Below are 15,507 nucleotides of genomic sequence, written 5' to 3'. Positions count from 1 at the left end.
GGCAAGGGAAGCGGGTGGCGCTGTGGGTTAAACCACAGAGCCTAGGGCTTGCGGATCAGAAGGTTGGCGGTTTGAAACCCTGCGACAGGGTGAGCTCCCATTGCTCGGTCCCTGCTCCTGCCAACCTAGCACTTTGAAAGCACGTCAAAGTGCAAGTAGATAAATAGGTACCGCTCCGGCAGGAAGGTAAACGGTGTTTCCTTGCACTGCTCTGGTTTCGCCAGAAGTGGCTTAGTCATGCTGGCTGGCCACATGACCCGGAAGCCATACGCCGGCTCCCTCGGCCAGTAAAGCGAGATGAGTGCCGCAACCCCAGAGTCAGCCACGACTGGACCTAAAGGTCAGGGGTCCCTTTACCTTTAATGGCGGGGCACAGGGAGATCAACTGCTCCCCTGAACTTCCACAGCTGCCCTGACTCTGCCAACCGTCCCAGACAGCAAGCATAGCTTCCATCTTCACCGCCAGGTGAGGAAGGGAGGGAAGATGCCCACCTGGCATCACCCACCTGCCAGAACTTCAGCAATCGCCTTGAGTCATGGTAAAAAGGAAGCAACACACGAAAATGCATCAAGTGCCCATGGCTTCTGCACAAAAGCTGTGTTAAAATGCTTTAATTTAAGGAAGAAATCACCTCCAGCAAAAAATCTGACAAACTGATTATGTGATACATGGGGGGACAAATCAAACCTTGCAACATAAGCTTCTGTTCGCAGGATTTGAGTGCTTTGAGATTTACGTGCCTGTGGTTTACAGGCCGGACACAAACCGAAAGTTGCCCGAACTGTGAATCTTTATAAAAGCCAACATTTTCCTTATATCTCAAACTGGAAAAATATATCTCTCTATATATTTTTAAAAGCACCATCAACAGCAATGTTTGCAACTAATAAGCCAAGATATATGCATGCATGCATGCGTGCGTGTGTGTGTGTGTGTGTGTGTGTGTGTATTAGGAAGCTAAGATTGCTTCTACCAGACAAGCAGAAGACAGACACTGCAGGGTACAGAGAACAGATGGTTAAGCATGCATTCAACAAATTCTCACCCACACCCCTTGCACTCCACTGAATATCTCCCTGGAATATCTAATCTTTCTCTGCAAATTGCTTATGAGAAAAAAGTTGTGGTTGAAAAATACCCTGAAAGGAGAACATGATCTACAACCTTTCATTTTGTTGTAATCAGAGAAGAAGCGTCGCTGTGTCAGTTTATACATGCAGAACAGACAAAACACATCCACTCAGTAAAATATACAAGGACTATTTCTATTCAGCTAAACAAATTTCTCTCCCCTTTCTCCCAGCCTTGGTCTTGCACTGATAGACACAGTTTCCCTTTAACAAGCACGGTTTATCTGCTTCTTCGCCAGCCTCAGGAAAAACACAGATGACTCACACAAATCCATTACTTACAGCTCTGTAAAATCCTGCACCTTGGGTTGAAATATCCATAGAAATGCACTTAACAAGAACAAATATTCCCAGGGAAAAGGAAGCAAAATTGAAATGTTTCAGGTCCAGCGAGCGATGCAGCCGCAACAGATGGGGACCAGTGTCTGGGTGTGCTGTCAATTCCCAGAGCAAAGCAACCCGAGAGATCGCAGGGAACACAAGGTAACCCAGGAGAACACAGACAACAGTTTCATCTGATGCTGAAAGGCTGCAAGCCAGGCACGCTTCAGACAATTCAGATTTGATTATGAGAACCCTCCAGCCTAACCTATTAACTTTGAAAAGATGCGTTAAAGAGAAACGCACTTTGGAGGAAGCACTCAATTGTCCAAAGATGGGGGTGGGGTGGGGGTGGGGGCGTCTACAAACACGTAAGTTAAGTGGGAGGTTTGGAATAAAATGTGTTATCTTGTAGGAGACAAGACATCCGTGCAGTGAGGGCAGATTGTAGGTCTGGAGTTTGGGAAGAGCCATGTGTCTATTCCGGTCTCTGTCAAAAGCCTGTTTATATACATTTAAAAACCCACTTTGTTCATGGATAATACAAAAGACAGATGTGCTGATCATAATGTGCCTACTATTAAATTAACTGCTGCTATTCTTATAGGCCAGGGGACACAGGTGGCGCTGTGGTCTAAACCTCAGAGCCTAGGGCTTGCGGATCAGAAGGTTGGCGGTTCGAAACCCTGCGACAGGGTGAGCTCCCCTTGCTCGGTCCCAGCTCCTGCCCACCTAGCTGTTCGAAAGCACGTCAAAGTGCAAGTAGATAAACAGGTACCACTCCGGCGGAAAGGTAAACGGTGTTTCCGTGCACTGCTCTGGTTCGCCAGAAGCGGCTTAGTCATGCCGGCCACATGACCCGGAAAGCTGTCTGCGGACAAACGCCAGCTCCCTCGGCCTGTAAAGTGAGATGAGCGCTGCAACCCCAGAGTTGTCCATGACTGGACTTAACAGTGAGGGGTCCCTTTACCTTTATTCTTATAGGCCAGCTCGTAGCAGTCATGATCCGGCAGCAAAATGAAAAAAACAATAGCAATATGGAGAAGATAAAATGCAGTACAGTGGTATCTCAGGTTACAAACACCTCAGGTTACAAACACTTCGGGTTACAGACTCTGCTAACCCGGAAGTAGTACCTCGGGTTAAGAACTTTACCTCAGGATGAGAACAGAAATTGTGCGATGTCAGCGGGAGGCCCCATTAGCTAAAGTGGTACCTCAGGTTAAGAACGGTTTCAGGTTAAGAAAGGACCTATGGAACGAATTAAGTTCGTAACCAGAGGTACCACTGTATTCCCCACCATCCCTGGCAATTCCTTTGTCCCCCACCAGTCCTGGCCCTGCTTCCTGGCAACATCCGGACAGCACCCATGGAGGAAAGGTCTCAATCAATGGGTGGTCACTACAGGGACACTATTGGTTATGTTGATCCCACAACAGCAGGATGCTAAAATTTGGGGTTATTAAAGGAAGGGCTTAGAAGGTGCTGCTGCTATCATCACATTCCTGGAGGTGGAATGAAAACTCCTTATGCAATAAGAGGAGCCTGGAAGATGAAGGCAGCACTTCAGGACTCTCTATATGGCCCCTGGGCCCATCCTCCAGACTATGCCTTTTCCCAGGCATAACACCTTTTGCTCACCTGACTGGAGGATGGCGAGAGAGAGAGATGGAGAGCAATGTGTACATTTAGAAAACTGACTTCTGTATGGCTTCACCAAATGTTATGCTCTTAAGTTGTGAAGGTTTCGTGGAAGAGCACTGCCCCTGATTTTGAATCACACGGAATTTCAACATATGCAGAGATAGGCAGCTTTGAAAACAGCCACAGCATCACCAACAATCTGTGGATTCCCCTCAAGGAAGCCGCGACATTTGCCTGTTCTGGTCACACATCACCAGTTCCTCTCTTCTTCATTCAGCCTCCTCCCATCCACCTGATCTAGTTAAATTAAATGTCTAAGCTTTCTCCTATAGCTGGCATAACACAAGCAGTGAAAGATTTATCTAAGCTAGCTACCCATTCCCCCCCCCCATTCATTCATTCATTCATTCAGTTTCTACCATGTAAATTAGCAATAACTTAGAAGTAGAAGGGGCTGTTCCACCAACAGGAACATTTCCACCATTTTCAATAAAGGAAAAGCTAGGGTTTTTTTCAGATGGGAAGATAAAATTAAAATTAAAATCCGATACTTCTGCATTTTGACCTAGCTCCAAATTGAATTAGGCCTAGAACGGAAGGCACTTAGCAAACGCTGCCGTCAATCTAATTACAACAAATGGAATTTAAATTGCCCTCAACATTTTGTTGTACCTTACTTTGATTACACACAATTTTGCATCCTTTTGGCCAGCCCTTTGCTAGGGGTTGGGAGAGCACACATTCTCAGTTGATGTTTTAAATGGACTTTGTTTGAAGGATAGTAGCTTTGAACATGACTATGCTCTTGTACAACCACCTTAAATAATCAAGTGGGTATCATAAATCTGTAAAAGCTGAAAGCCAAGAAACACATGCAATGGAGGCAACAGGAACCAACGCAAATGCTTGAATGAACAACGAGTGGTGTGCAGAGAGCTGAGCAAAGAAGATGGCAGCCCAAATGTTTTTGTAAAGGCCAATAACTTCTTAGAAAAGCACACTGTAAGGCCCAACTGATGCTCTGGGAGATCAGGGCAATGCAGTGGTCCACAGGATCAGTACTTTTTTACAGCTGGAGCAGGCCAGAGCACAGCACCTCTCAGGTGGGTGCCATTGAGAGTCGGCACTCCCCCATCCCGCTTCTTGCTTTTACGTACTGTATTTTTCGCTCCATAAGACGCACCTGACCATAAGACACACCTAGTTTTTAGAGGTGGAAAACAAGAAAAAAAATTCTGAACGAAACAGTGGGTGTATGATTTTTGTGGTTCATGCTGTGGCCACAAACATGCTATGTGGTCTGATGGTGAATTTGGGGTGACCCAATGCAAAAATCCTGAGGATCCATGGGCTTTTACCTCCCCCCTCCCAGGCAGCCTCCACTAGCCTCCCTTATCTCTCTTCCGATCCCACCGATCAGCTGTTTCCTTTCAACACGCCCTTCCCTCTTGTTTGCCTTAGTGTCTTTTCCTTAGCTGGAGCAGTTTTTTGCTCCTCCTTTTCTTCTAATTTCTCTCCTTATTGCTTTAGTCTTCCTGTTTCCCCCCTTTGCAAGTTTGCTGTCTTTACCTCCCCCCTCCCAGGCAGCCTCCTTTACCTCTAGCGTCCCTTATATCTCTCCCTGATGGGCAAACGATCAGCGGCTTTGTTTCAACACCCACCTCCCTCTTTCAAAAAAAAAAATTTGGCTCCAGGGACCATGCATTCACTCCATAAGATGCACAGACATTTCCCCTTACTTTTTAGGAAGAAAAAAGTGTGTCTTATGGAGGGAAAAATACAGTACTTCTGAGAAGCCTAAAACGAACATTTCAAGTCAAAACAGAAGCTGGCCAGTACATGTGAGTCCACACTTTTTTTTAGAGCTATGACTCCACCTAGCTCCTACCCATAACTGGTCAAGCTATGGGGCAGGGCCAATTCACATTTCCTTTTCTTCAATGCATCTCCTGTGTAGTGGCGGCTGCTTCAAGCTTTCCAGCCAGTCTTCTAACGTTGAAAGTGTGCATGTTTGTGTGAGGGCCCTTCTTAGCTGCCCTAACCATCTGCCTGAATCTAACAGAACGATGTGGTTACTTACTGTAACAACTTTATGGTGAGATCCTGCACCTATTTTTCTTGAAGAAAAGCACTGCATAGCACTGAAGCTTTAGACCAGGGATGGCTAAACTTGACCCTCCAGCTGTTTGGGAGTGACTACAACTCCCATCATCCCTAGCTAACAGGACCAGTGGTCAGGGATGATGGGAATTATAGTCCCAAAACAGCTGGAGGGCCAAGTTTGGCCATCACGGCTTCAGGCAAAGCTAGAATCCCAAGAAGAGGGGAAACACTGTACAACCAAGATGACCAAAGAGAGCTTGAGGTGAGGAGACTAAAAGGCAAACAAAGAATGTCAGGATCGGGTAGACCATTGTGTAAGCCAGTAAACAGGAAGCAAGGTTACTCTCTGTTGAAGACTAAAAAGGGAGGACACAACTTTTGGATTCAGGGAGGATATGGCAGCAAGTTTTTGAAATCAGCAGAATGGCTACAATTCAAGAGGAGCTACAAAGAGATGTGCGACAAGGAGTGGAACATTTGTGGCACCACTTGCTATTACATTTCATCAGATCAACTTCTCGATTCTGCAGATATAGCTTCCAGCTGGATTGAGATCTCTGCCGTGGTAGAACCCAAGTGAAAGACTGGCGCCTCTTCCTCATGATTTAGAGACCCACAGTCCTTAAGGTCCTCACAACTAAACAATTTACATCAAAGGAAATCCCAGGGACTTCTCCTGAACTTGTTGCCTAGTGAACAAGCTTAGGCCTTGGCTGAACATGTCTAGAGGTACTTTATCATCTGCTTTGGAGCCATGTCAAATTTAGCCATCCAGAGGGAGAACCTAAGAACTGGAGGGAAAAGACAACCAGGGATCTGCCGTCCAGTGTTTTACAACCTATCATTACAGAGCTTTAACATGGCCTCCAGCCATGAAAGAAGCTTAGAATTATATAATCAAAACCCTGCACATTACTTTGTGATTTTTGGCGGATTCCTAATGAAGGTATTGCTTGAACTATCCTTGTACTGAAGTCTGAAATACATTTCCCCACACATTTCCCCATCCCTGGGGAATTCCCACATCTACAAATGTTTCGTGGAAGTCTGATTTTGTCGTTGTTGTTGTTATTGTTGCTACACAGATTCATATGTGCATGGGAGACACAGAGACACGGCACCAGCAACTTCCACACGTTGGTAATTAGCGCCCTTATTAGTGTTTTCATTTCCCAACAGCATTTATTAGTGCGATGATCCAGGGTCCCAAGGACACAGCCATCCTAGCCCTAGACGTACCAAGAGAAAACAATAGCATGCTATTGTAACAAACATTCAGCCCAAGACAAAGAAGTAGAACATCAGAGATGATAATATTGAATGTAGACTCAGAGTGCCCAAGCTGGACCACAGGCAGGGTGGATAAAAATCAATGGTGTTTTTTAAAAATTCAAATCAGATTTTTAAAAAATTAAATCAGATTTTAAAAAAATAAATAAATCAGATTTTTAAAACAAAATGCTTTTGGAGGGAAAATCTTTCTAAAGATAGTTTCTAATTAAGTTACATTTTAGTCCAAAGACTATTCATCAGGAAGTTAGGATTTGTTTAAGCTTTTCATGTGTATTAAAACTCAGTCTAAGTTGGGGGGGGTGTTTTACTGTTTAACCACATCAGTTAACAAACATGGATACATATGCTAAAATGTTATTGTTTTAGTTAAATAAATTGTTTTAATTGTTATTTGGAAAATTATTATTTTTCTCCTTCCAATAAAGTACAGCAGAAAAGCTGTCCAAATATATATTAAACCTCACAATAATTTCATAATTTTTTATCAGTCTATGTATTTCTAATAGTATAACCAAATCAGTAATTTTTGATATAACTGTAAAAACTACTCTGAAAATTTATTGTTCCAAAAATGAAGCCTTCATCTGGTTGTAAATATTAAGATTATACAGTGGTACCTTGGTTACATATGCTTCAGGTTACATACACTTCAGGTTACAGATTCCGCTAACCCAGAAATAGTGCTTCAGGTTAAGAACTTTGCTTCAGGATGAGAACAGAAATCGTGCTCTGGCGGTGTGGCAGCAGCAGCGGGAGGCCCCATTAGCTAAAGTGGTGCTTCAGGTTAAGAACAGTTTCAGGTTAAGAACGGACCTCTGGAACGAATTAAGTACTTAACCTGAGGTACCACTGTACCAGCAAGAATGAGTCTTTCTGTAAATTTTTATTTATTTAAATCAAGTCTTACTAACTAGTGATTTAAATTGTGATTTAAATCGATTTGATTTAAATCAAATCCACCCTGACTAGAGGTTCTCCATTTCCTATACCAGATTCATTCCAAAGGCAAGACTAGTGGAGGGATCACTCATGGGGCTTCTATACCACCAAATAATATACCCCATCTGAAAAATCCCATCCTTCACTCCCCTTGCAGGAGCTGGATGATCTGCCAGAATTAGACAACTGGCCTTTTCCTCAGCTGTGAGAATTTTTTATAAGCATTCTGTCGTGTCACAAGGATCAGACATGCATTGAGGAATGTAGTGCTACTGTGCACACCAGAAGCTGCCTTTGCTGAGAGCCACTCAGCTCATTTTGTCTCCTCTGGCTGAATGTGCAAGCAAACCTCTATCAATGAGGAATGGTTGAGGAAACTGAGTATGTTTAGCCTGGAAAAGGGGAGGCTAAGAGAAGATAGGATAGCCATCGTCAAATATCTCAAGGGCTTGTTTTCTCCTCCTCTGGAGGGTAGGACCCAAACCAATGGATTCAAGTTACAAGAAAGGAGATTCCGACTTAACAACAGTAACTTTCTTGACAGGTAGAAAATATTTTAAAAATCAGTCTTTAGATGCTGAGTTTCCAAAGTCCTAAAGAATTGCCAGACCCGTGTTTTTTTTTAATGTACCAATACCATTCCAGAGCTCCTCATCCACAAATGAGCCCTCAGGCCTGTTTCACGGACTGAAAACGACCTCTGGTCAAAATTCACCATTTTGAAACCTCCCATTCAGGAGCAAAACACATGGATGGTGGTGTAGCGACGTGCAGCTGCCCTCCTGACAGCTAAGTTGCTGCCACTTACGAAGGAGAGGTGGCAAGGCTGGCACAGTGCAAACGCAATGGCAAATCCAATCTGGCTCTCCTGCTGGCGTGTTTACACTGCAGTAACATGCCCTTTGCCTTTCCCCTCCCTGTCTCCTTCCCAGCAAGCAACAGCGACTCAGCTGTCGGGAGATCGAGTGAGCACCGCAACATGCTTTCCTCTACGGATCCCATTCAGTGGCTGAAATTTCCAGACGGTTCTGGTGGTGCCTTATGCACACCTTTAACGCACCACAGTGTTTGGAGCATTGGCTTCTGCTATAGCCAACAGCTCAAGTATCTATGTATAGCGAGGTAGCTAGGAATCGACTTCCATCTCTCTTTATCAAGTTCATTGCAAGGCATGTTTTCCACAGCTCCACAGGCCTCCACTTAACGATGATTTTGGCACGTTACACAAGCTACTAAAAACCCAGCAAGAATCTTTTGGTTTGGTTTGTAAAATAGCAGTGAGTAAATTGTTCCCAACTGCAATGCTCATAAACACTTCCTTTTTTCTTTTTCTTTTTGCCTTAATTAAACAGCTGTGGCTCAATTTGATCAAGGGTCAAAATGAAATGGAAAAAGAGTAGGTAGGGTCTACCAGTTAACCCTTCTCATTAAATGTCTAACAGTTTAAGGACATTAGATGAGTCCTGCTGGAGTCCATAACATCTGGAGGGCCACAGCCTTCCTCCTTCCTGATTCTGGGATGTGCAACAGGCTGCAGAATCGCGTGCCCCCTCCATGTCTCTCCCCTCCCTTGTGCAAATTCTCTCCATCCTTCTCTATCCTAATTTAAGCATCATGCCGGACAGTTGTCGCTAACTCTGGTCAAGGGCGCTACCAAACCCCCATTCTGATTGTCCGTCAGTGTTCAAAACTCCCATTGTCCTAGGCGCATTTTGCAAGAGGGAATTTCATTGGTGCTAGCAGATTCTGAGCTCTGGGCGCAGTACTGCACCTAAGATTTCAGAATAAAACTGCAGAGTGGAAGGAAAGGGACACATTTTTCTTTCTCCCCACTTCCAGCTACTTTCTGAAGACTGGAGAAGAGATTCTCTGAAGAATATTAGGGGGCGGGCAGGGAAGGGAAGGACCAGACCACGTGAAAAATGAACATTTTTTAGTTGCAGTTCATTTATTTTCAACTTTGTATTCTTGTTATAAAAAAGCACGCCTAGACATTCCGTTGTTGGGCCCATAACCTAGGTATAAGGTGTTATTTAGCTCCTAGCTTTCAATATATCAGGTTCTAACACTGATGTCCATTACAAATGTGCTCCACTAAAGCACATCCACTTAGTTAAATTAAAATCCAATTAAGCCTTATTATTTTAAAAAAATTGGAACAAATAAAACCACTGGATGGATGACATATAAAAACCAATACCCGTGCGGTAGGACATTCGGTTCTCTGAATATCACAGGCACACAAGCTCAGCTGGTCATCAGTTTTCAGAGATTTCTGCTATAAAACCAGGGGTTTGTCATGTGAAGCAGCGGACAATCTGTTCTCAAACTTTATATTCTCCAGACAATACAATTGGTGCTATTTTGGCCATAGGAAAGGAACTGAGAATGCAGGCCTTTCAAAGCAGCTGTGTTATAGCAGAATAATTTGCAGAGTTGTCATTCACTTGTGGTTCCAGATGCTCTTCTTGAAGAGAGCTTGTTGTTGTGAGGAATTTATATTTCCCCAGTATTTAAATTGCCACTGTTGGAACAGGAAGCTGAGCTAGAGGGACTTCCGCTTGATCCATCAGAACTCTTCTTATGCTCTAAATAACCAGGTAACAGCCATGCAAACATCCCACATTTTTGTCTCTGAGAATACCGTATTTTTTGCTCTATAAGACTCACTTTTTCCCTCCTAAAAAGTAAGGGGAAATGTGTGTGCGTCTTATGGAGCGAATGCAGGCTGCGCAGCTATCCCAGAAGCCAGAACAGCAAGAGGGGTTGCTGCTTTCACTGTGCAGCAATCTCTCTTGCTGTTCTGGCTTCTGAGATTCAGATTTATTTTTTTCTTGTTTTCCTCCTCCAAAAACTAGGTGCGTCTTGTGGTCTGGTGCATCTTATAGAGCGAAAAATACGGGTAAGCGTTGGATGGAGCTATAGCTACCACCTCTGATAACTTGAATTTCATTTATCAGAGACATCCTTTCATTGTAACGCTCTTAACCTACATTGCACGAATGAGCTTGGAAAATAAGTAAAATAGATCAGCGGCCCCACTCCGCTTTGTACTGCAAAGATAAGAGGAGGTGGATTTTGGACTGATTTTCTTTTTGGAAAGCATTTTACTTTCACAAGTGTCATAGGTCACTGTCGTGGAATCTTTTCCAGTCCAAGAGCTATGTTATCCAACGGATATGACAAACCTCAGAATGCTTCAATACAATCCAGCAGAGCTCTTCTGCTTTCACATTAAGGGCCAGGAGCTGAGAAAGGGAGGGGGGTGAGGGAATACAGTGCTGTGTCGTTCCCCCCCCCCCAAAAAAAGAAGGCTTTATTCCTTTGGATCACAAATTATTTGTCAAGAACCCAACACCCACAACTGTCTTCCTAAGAGAGTATATGGCTCTCCACTGTTCTCCCTCTGGCCATTGGTCATGCCAGATTGTCAGGTTTCCAACCCAGGATTAATCATGATTATGCCAACAAATGCCTCTCCGCAAAATGTGCAAACTACAAAGTGTGCATGGCGTGGTGTGTTGTTGTTGTTGTTCATCTCTGCGTGTCCATATCCATTCCTGAGCTTTTCCTTTGAGGATAATGGTTCTCTAAAGCAAGAAGAAGCGAAATCGACTGATGCCATTTCTAAGGGGGTCAGGAACAGGGCTGCTCAGATGTTTCTTTAAACTGTCCCATTCCAGACACCTTCCCATTCACTTCCACAGAAGTACCAGGAGCATGCACAAAATGGAAGCTGAGGTGAATGAATGGGGGAAACAGACTGCTTAGGAAGTCTGTGTAACTATGAATCAGGGGCCATGCTTCTTACTTTAATTTGAAATGCAATCCAGTTTCTGCCAGTGTCCTGTCATCAACACTGCCACAAACACAGTGCTTACAATGGATGCATTTCCCTAAATAAAAAAGGCAAAGACCTAGTGAGGACCCAATAAAGACGTATTTCTTTGTGTGACAGAGTCTCTGCAGGCAGTAAAGAAATTCCTGAAGTGGAACAGTAGTAGCAATAAAGATGACACCGATTTGGATTTAAAGCCTTAATAGTCCTCAGTCTCTGTAGAGCGGGTCTATATCTCTTGACTTTAACAGGATTTGCATGCAAAACGAGAAAGAGACATGGCCTCCAGATCCATTGGGCTGCCTTGCTATTTTATAGGTTAATGTTCCCTCATCACCTTTTCCAGAGGGGGCTGTGGCATCCATCTTCAAGGGAGAGGGGTGCCAGTTAAAAAAAACCATTGCTGATCATCACAGGATATGCTGCCAAGAGAGACAGGAGGAGACAGAACTCAAGAGCATCATGGGAAATCAGGGATATGACTTCTCTTCTGACCCTGTGTAAATAAAGGCCAGGAGGGAAATCAGACGCATAAAACAACAGCCCAAGTTTACTAAGAAGTAAGTGCCACTGAATTTGATGGGATTTCTCCCTTGTAAGGATTGCAGCCTCCATCTTTCGGTTTCTTTTTGGTTTCACAGATACAGATGTAAATGTTGGTTTGCAAACTGGAAGTCAGTGGGGAGGGAAAATGTGAAGTCCAGCCACATACAATGACAGCCCACATAGCCAGACACCCCAAGGAGGATCCAAAAATGCAACGTTGTAAAATAATAATAAAATTAATAAATTCAACCCCAAATGTGAGTAAAGAAGCAATTCTGTGACATGATAAATACTAATTTTTTATCCAGTGTAACTAAGTCCTATGCATTTACCCAGCAGCAAGCGCCATTGAACTTAGTGGTGCGCACTGATGACTGAATAAATTCAATCTGCAAAAGGCACTGGGCTTTAGTGCAGTTGGTAGAGCATGGGACTTTTAATCCCAGGGTTGTGGGTTTGAGACCCACGCTGGACAAAAGATTATACAGGAGGTTGGACTAGATGACCCTCATGGTCTCTTCCAATTCTATGATTCTATGAAAAACACCTTTTGGCTTTTAATTAGAAGTGCAAATGAAGTACCAACCCTAAAGAGAGCAGGACCTGAAAAGGAGGGCCCGTCAATTATCCTAGCACTCCAGCAAATGAAGTTATCCCTGCTGCTCCAGAGCTGCACTGCCCCAAATTCCCTCCTCCAATACATCATTTCTGGAAGCCAGAATCAGGATGAATGCTCATTGCCGTGTGACCTCCCTGCAAACAAATCAGAACAAATACTCAATGAACAGCAAGCATCGTGTAACCGCCGTGCAAGTCAGGATCAATACTCAAGAAATAGGTCATCTTGAGGCTTGCCTACTCTTATACTAGGTCAAATTTTCATTTTAAAAATTCCAGCCCAAGCAGCCATTTATATTCAAGTACCAGGAAAGAAGTCACCCGATGCTGGCGAAATGTTAAGTGGGGGCTTAGCCAGAAATGCCGACTCGCATTACTAAAGACAATCAATTTCCTCCTTCCTCTAATCGTTAAATAGCTCCAAAGAAAATTTAAAGTGCTTCCGGTCCCTGAACCTTTAGGGGAAAACCTTCCAATTGCAAGAACTTCTTATAACCATGCAAAAAAGTGACAGCATCAAATTGAGAACCACAGCCATCATGTTACTCAGGAACTCACGCATGCAAACATAACCAGGATGAGAGCACAGGATAGGGTTTGCTAGGTCTGAGACATCATTCCTGAGACCCATGTTTTGAGGTTTCCTCTTATGGCTTCAGGGCAACTATGTTTAAATCAATAGCACGAGCTGGATGCTTCCCTGTCTTCTAATTCCAACCAAATACAGTGGTACCTCGGGTTAAGTACTTAAGGTAATTCATTCCGGAGGTCCATACTTAACCTGAAACTGTTCTTAACCTGAAGCACCACTTTAGCTAATGGGGCCTCCTGCTGCTGCTGTGCCGCCGGAGCACGATTTCTGTTCTCATCCTGAAGCAAAGTTCTTAACCTGAAGCACTATTTCTGGGTTAGAGGAGTCTGTAACCTGAAGCGTATGTAACCTGAAGCGTCTGTAACCCGAGGTACCACTGTAAGTGTTCTTTATTTTGTAACTTTTGTCACTATTTTTCCAACATATAGGCCTAACAGAGTTGACTGTTTAGCAATAAATCCAGAAAAATCCAGTAGCAATCACGAAGATTTTTTACTATCAAATGTAGAAGTACACAGCCAGTGTTAATGTTATCGTGCTGAAAGAGAAAATGCTGCATACGAAATCTTAAGGTTTTATCACCAGGGGTGGTAGAGAGAAATCCTCTTACACACACACACACACGCGCACACACACACGATAAGAATTCAAACTCAAATCTTTACTGCTTGGGCAAAGGCCGTTGTCAACAGTACAATAAAAAGGAGAGTGCTATTCCAAACAGAAAACATGTAGAAAATTAATCCGCTACCTCCACGATTTTTCTGACCCTTCTTATATCTGGTACCTCTCTTTCACTGGTGGGCCACATCTTTTACTTTCGAGAACTGACAACCCTGAATCATCACCAGTCCCTGATGCCTCGTGACATCATAAATCTCTGCATCTCAAGTCTCCGACATTGTTTGGATGCTGAGAGACACCTGCCAGCTCTAGCTGAGCGTAAGACACCAGAAGCACAAAGAGCTCCCAACACAAGCTGTCCGACAGGCTTGTCAGCGCTCACTTCCTGCTTCCTTTCACACTTGAATTTTGAAATACCATCTAGCAAATGGGTCACTTTCACTTCTTCTCATTTCCTCAGCTCTGCACGAAACATGATGATTACTTCCCCTCTTTGTTTACTTGTCTGGAATCTGGAAATTCAAATGCCATCCAGAGAACAGTTTGCTTCTCTTGAGAAGCTACTGGTTTTGTATAATCCTCCCAGAGAAATTCCAAGATTTTCTTAACGTACAAGATCTTCTTAACCCTCTGAACTGAGAGGGTTACGTTAGTGGAAGACTGAAAACAGAATCATCATTATGAAAACTTAACAGGTGTGTACAGCACTTCCTAGTGCTCAAAGCACTTTTGTGCATAATCTACTTGTAAACTTTACAACAACCCTGCAAAGTAAATCAGTATTATTCTTGCCCATATTGCAGAGGCTGCGAGGCTGAAACAGACTTACCTAAGATCACCTTTTAGGTAAAAGGGTTTTCCCAGTATTGATGTATGGAAGTGAGAGCTGGACCATAAAGAAGGCTGATCACCAAAGAATTTATGCTTTTGAATTATGGTGCTAGAGGAGACTCTTGAGAGTCCCATGGACTGCAAGAAGATCAAACCTCTCCATTCTGAAGGAAATCAGCCCTGAGTGCTCAGTGGAAGGACAGATCGTGAAGCTGAGGCTCCAATACTTTGGCCACCTCATGAGAAAAGAAGACTCCCTGGAAAAGACCCTGATGTTGGGAAAGATGGAGGGCACAAGGAAAAGGGGACAACAGAGGACGAGATGGTTGGACAGTGTTCTTGAAGCTACCAGCATGAGTTTGACCAAACTGCGGGAGGCAGTGGAAGACAGGAGTGCCTGGCGTGCTCTGGTCCATGGGGTCACGAAGAGTCGGACACGACTGAACGACTAAACAACAACAAGATCACCTATTGGTTCACGGAAGAGGCAAGAACTTCCTGATCTGTAGCACAGTCTCCTGCAGTGCATTTCTATACATGTTTACTTAGAAGTAAGTCCCATTAAGGTTAATGGAACTTATTCCCAAGGCAAATGTGTAGAGGATTGTACCCATGTGCACAGTGCCATTTCTGCACATGCTGTTTGAAGTCATGGCAGCAACTGGCAAAAGTTTCTGATTTTGAAATCCTAGTCTGGCCCTATCCAGCATAAAGAGATTTAACAAGCTGCTAGAGGACAAGTTAAAGAGATGCTTGAACACTTGGCAGAACTGGCACTTCTACAGATGCCACATAATACCCATTCTGCATTTGTAAGAACCTGATGGTTTAGTGTGGCAGCAGCTGCATGTCGGAACTCCCTGCCTATTGATTTCAATCAGGTGCCTTCAGTATATTCTTTTTGGCACCGGCTAAAAACATTCTTGTTTAAAGAAGCCAACCCAGATTGTTAGATAGTTATAGTAATATCAATCTCCTTTAGTATTTTAACTTTTGTATGCTTTTAAGTAGAGTTGTGATTCCCCTC

At 43.7% G+C, this 15,507-nt stretch overlaps 1 protein-coding gene across 3 annotated transcripts in view; it reads right to left on the bottom strand.

Annotated features, from left to right (window-relative positions):
- PRKAG2 (protein kinase AMP-activated non-catalytic subunit gamma 2) overlaps positions 1–15,507 on the bottom strand; it is a 208,647-nt gene that overhangs the window by 159,342 nt on the left and 33,798 nt on the right. Inside the window, exon 1 of one of the 3 annotated variants that reach the window (XM_082192435.1) lies at positions 1,414–1,542. The exons of the other annotated variants lie outside the window; for them this stretch is intronic. Coding sequence (XP_082048561.1) covers positions 1,414–1,452 — 39 coding nt within the window. The 5' untranslated portion in view covers positions 1,453–1,542. Of the gene's footprint in view, positions 1–1,413; positions 1,543–15,507 lie in introns of those variants that run through there. 3 annotated transcript variants of the gene reach the window in all.

The sequence above is a fragment of the Podarcis vaucheri genome (assembly GCF_965113315.1).
Source record: "Podarcis vaucheri genome assembly, chromosome: 12".
Classification (NCBI taxonomy): Eukaryota; Metazoa; Chordata; class Lepidosauria; order Squamata; family Lacertidae; genus Podarcis; species Podarcis vaucheri.
The sequence above is the reverse complement of the archived record's forward strand: the minus strand, read 5'-3'. Positions and strand labels throughout refer to the sequence as shown.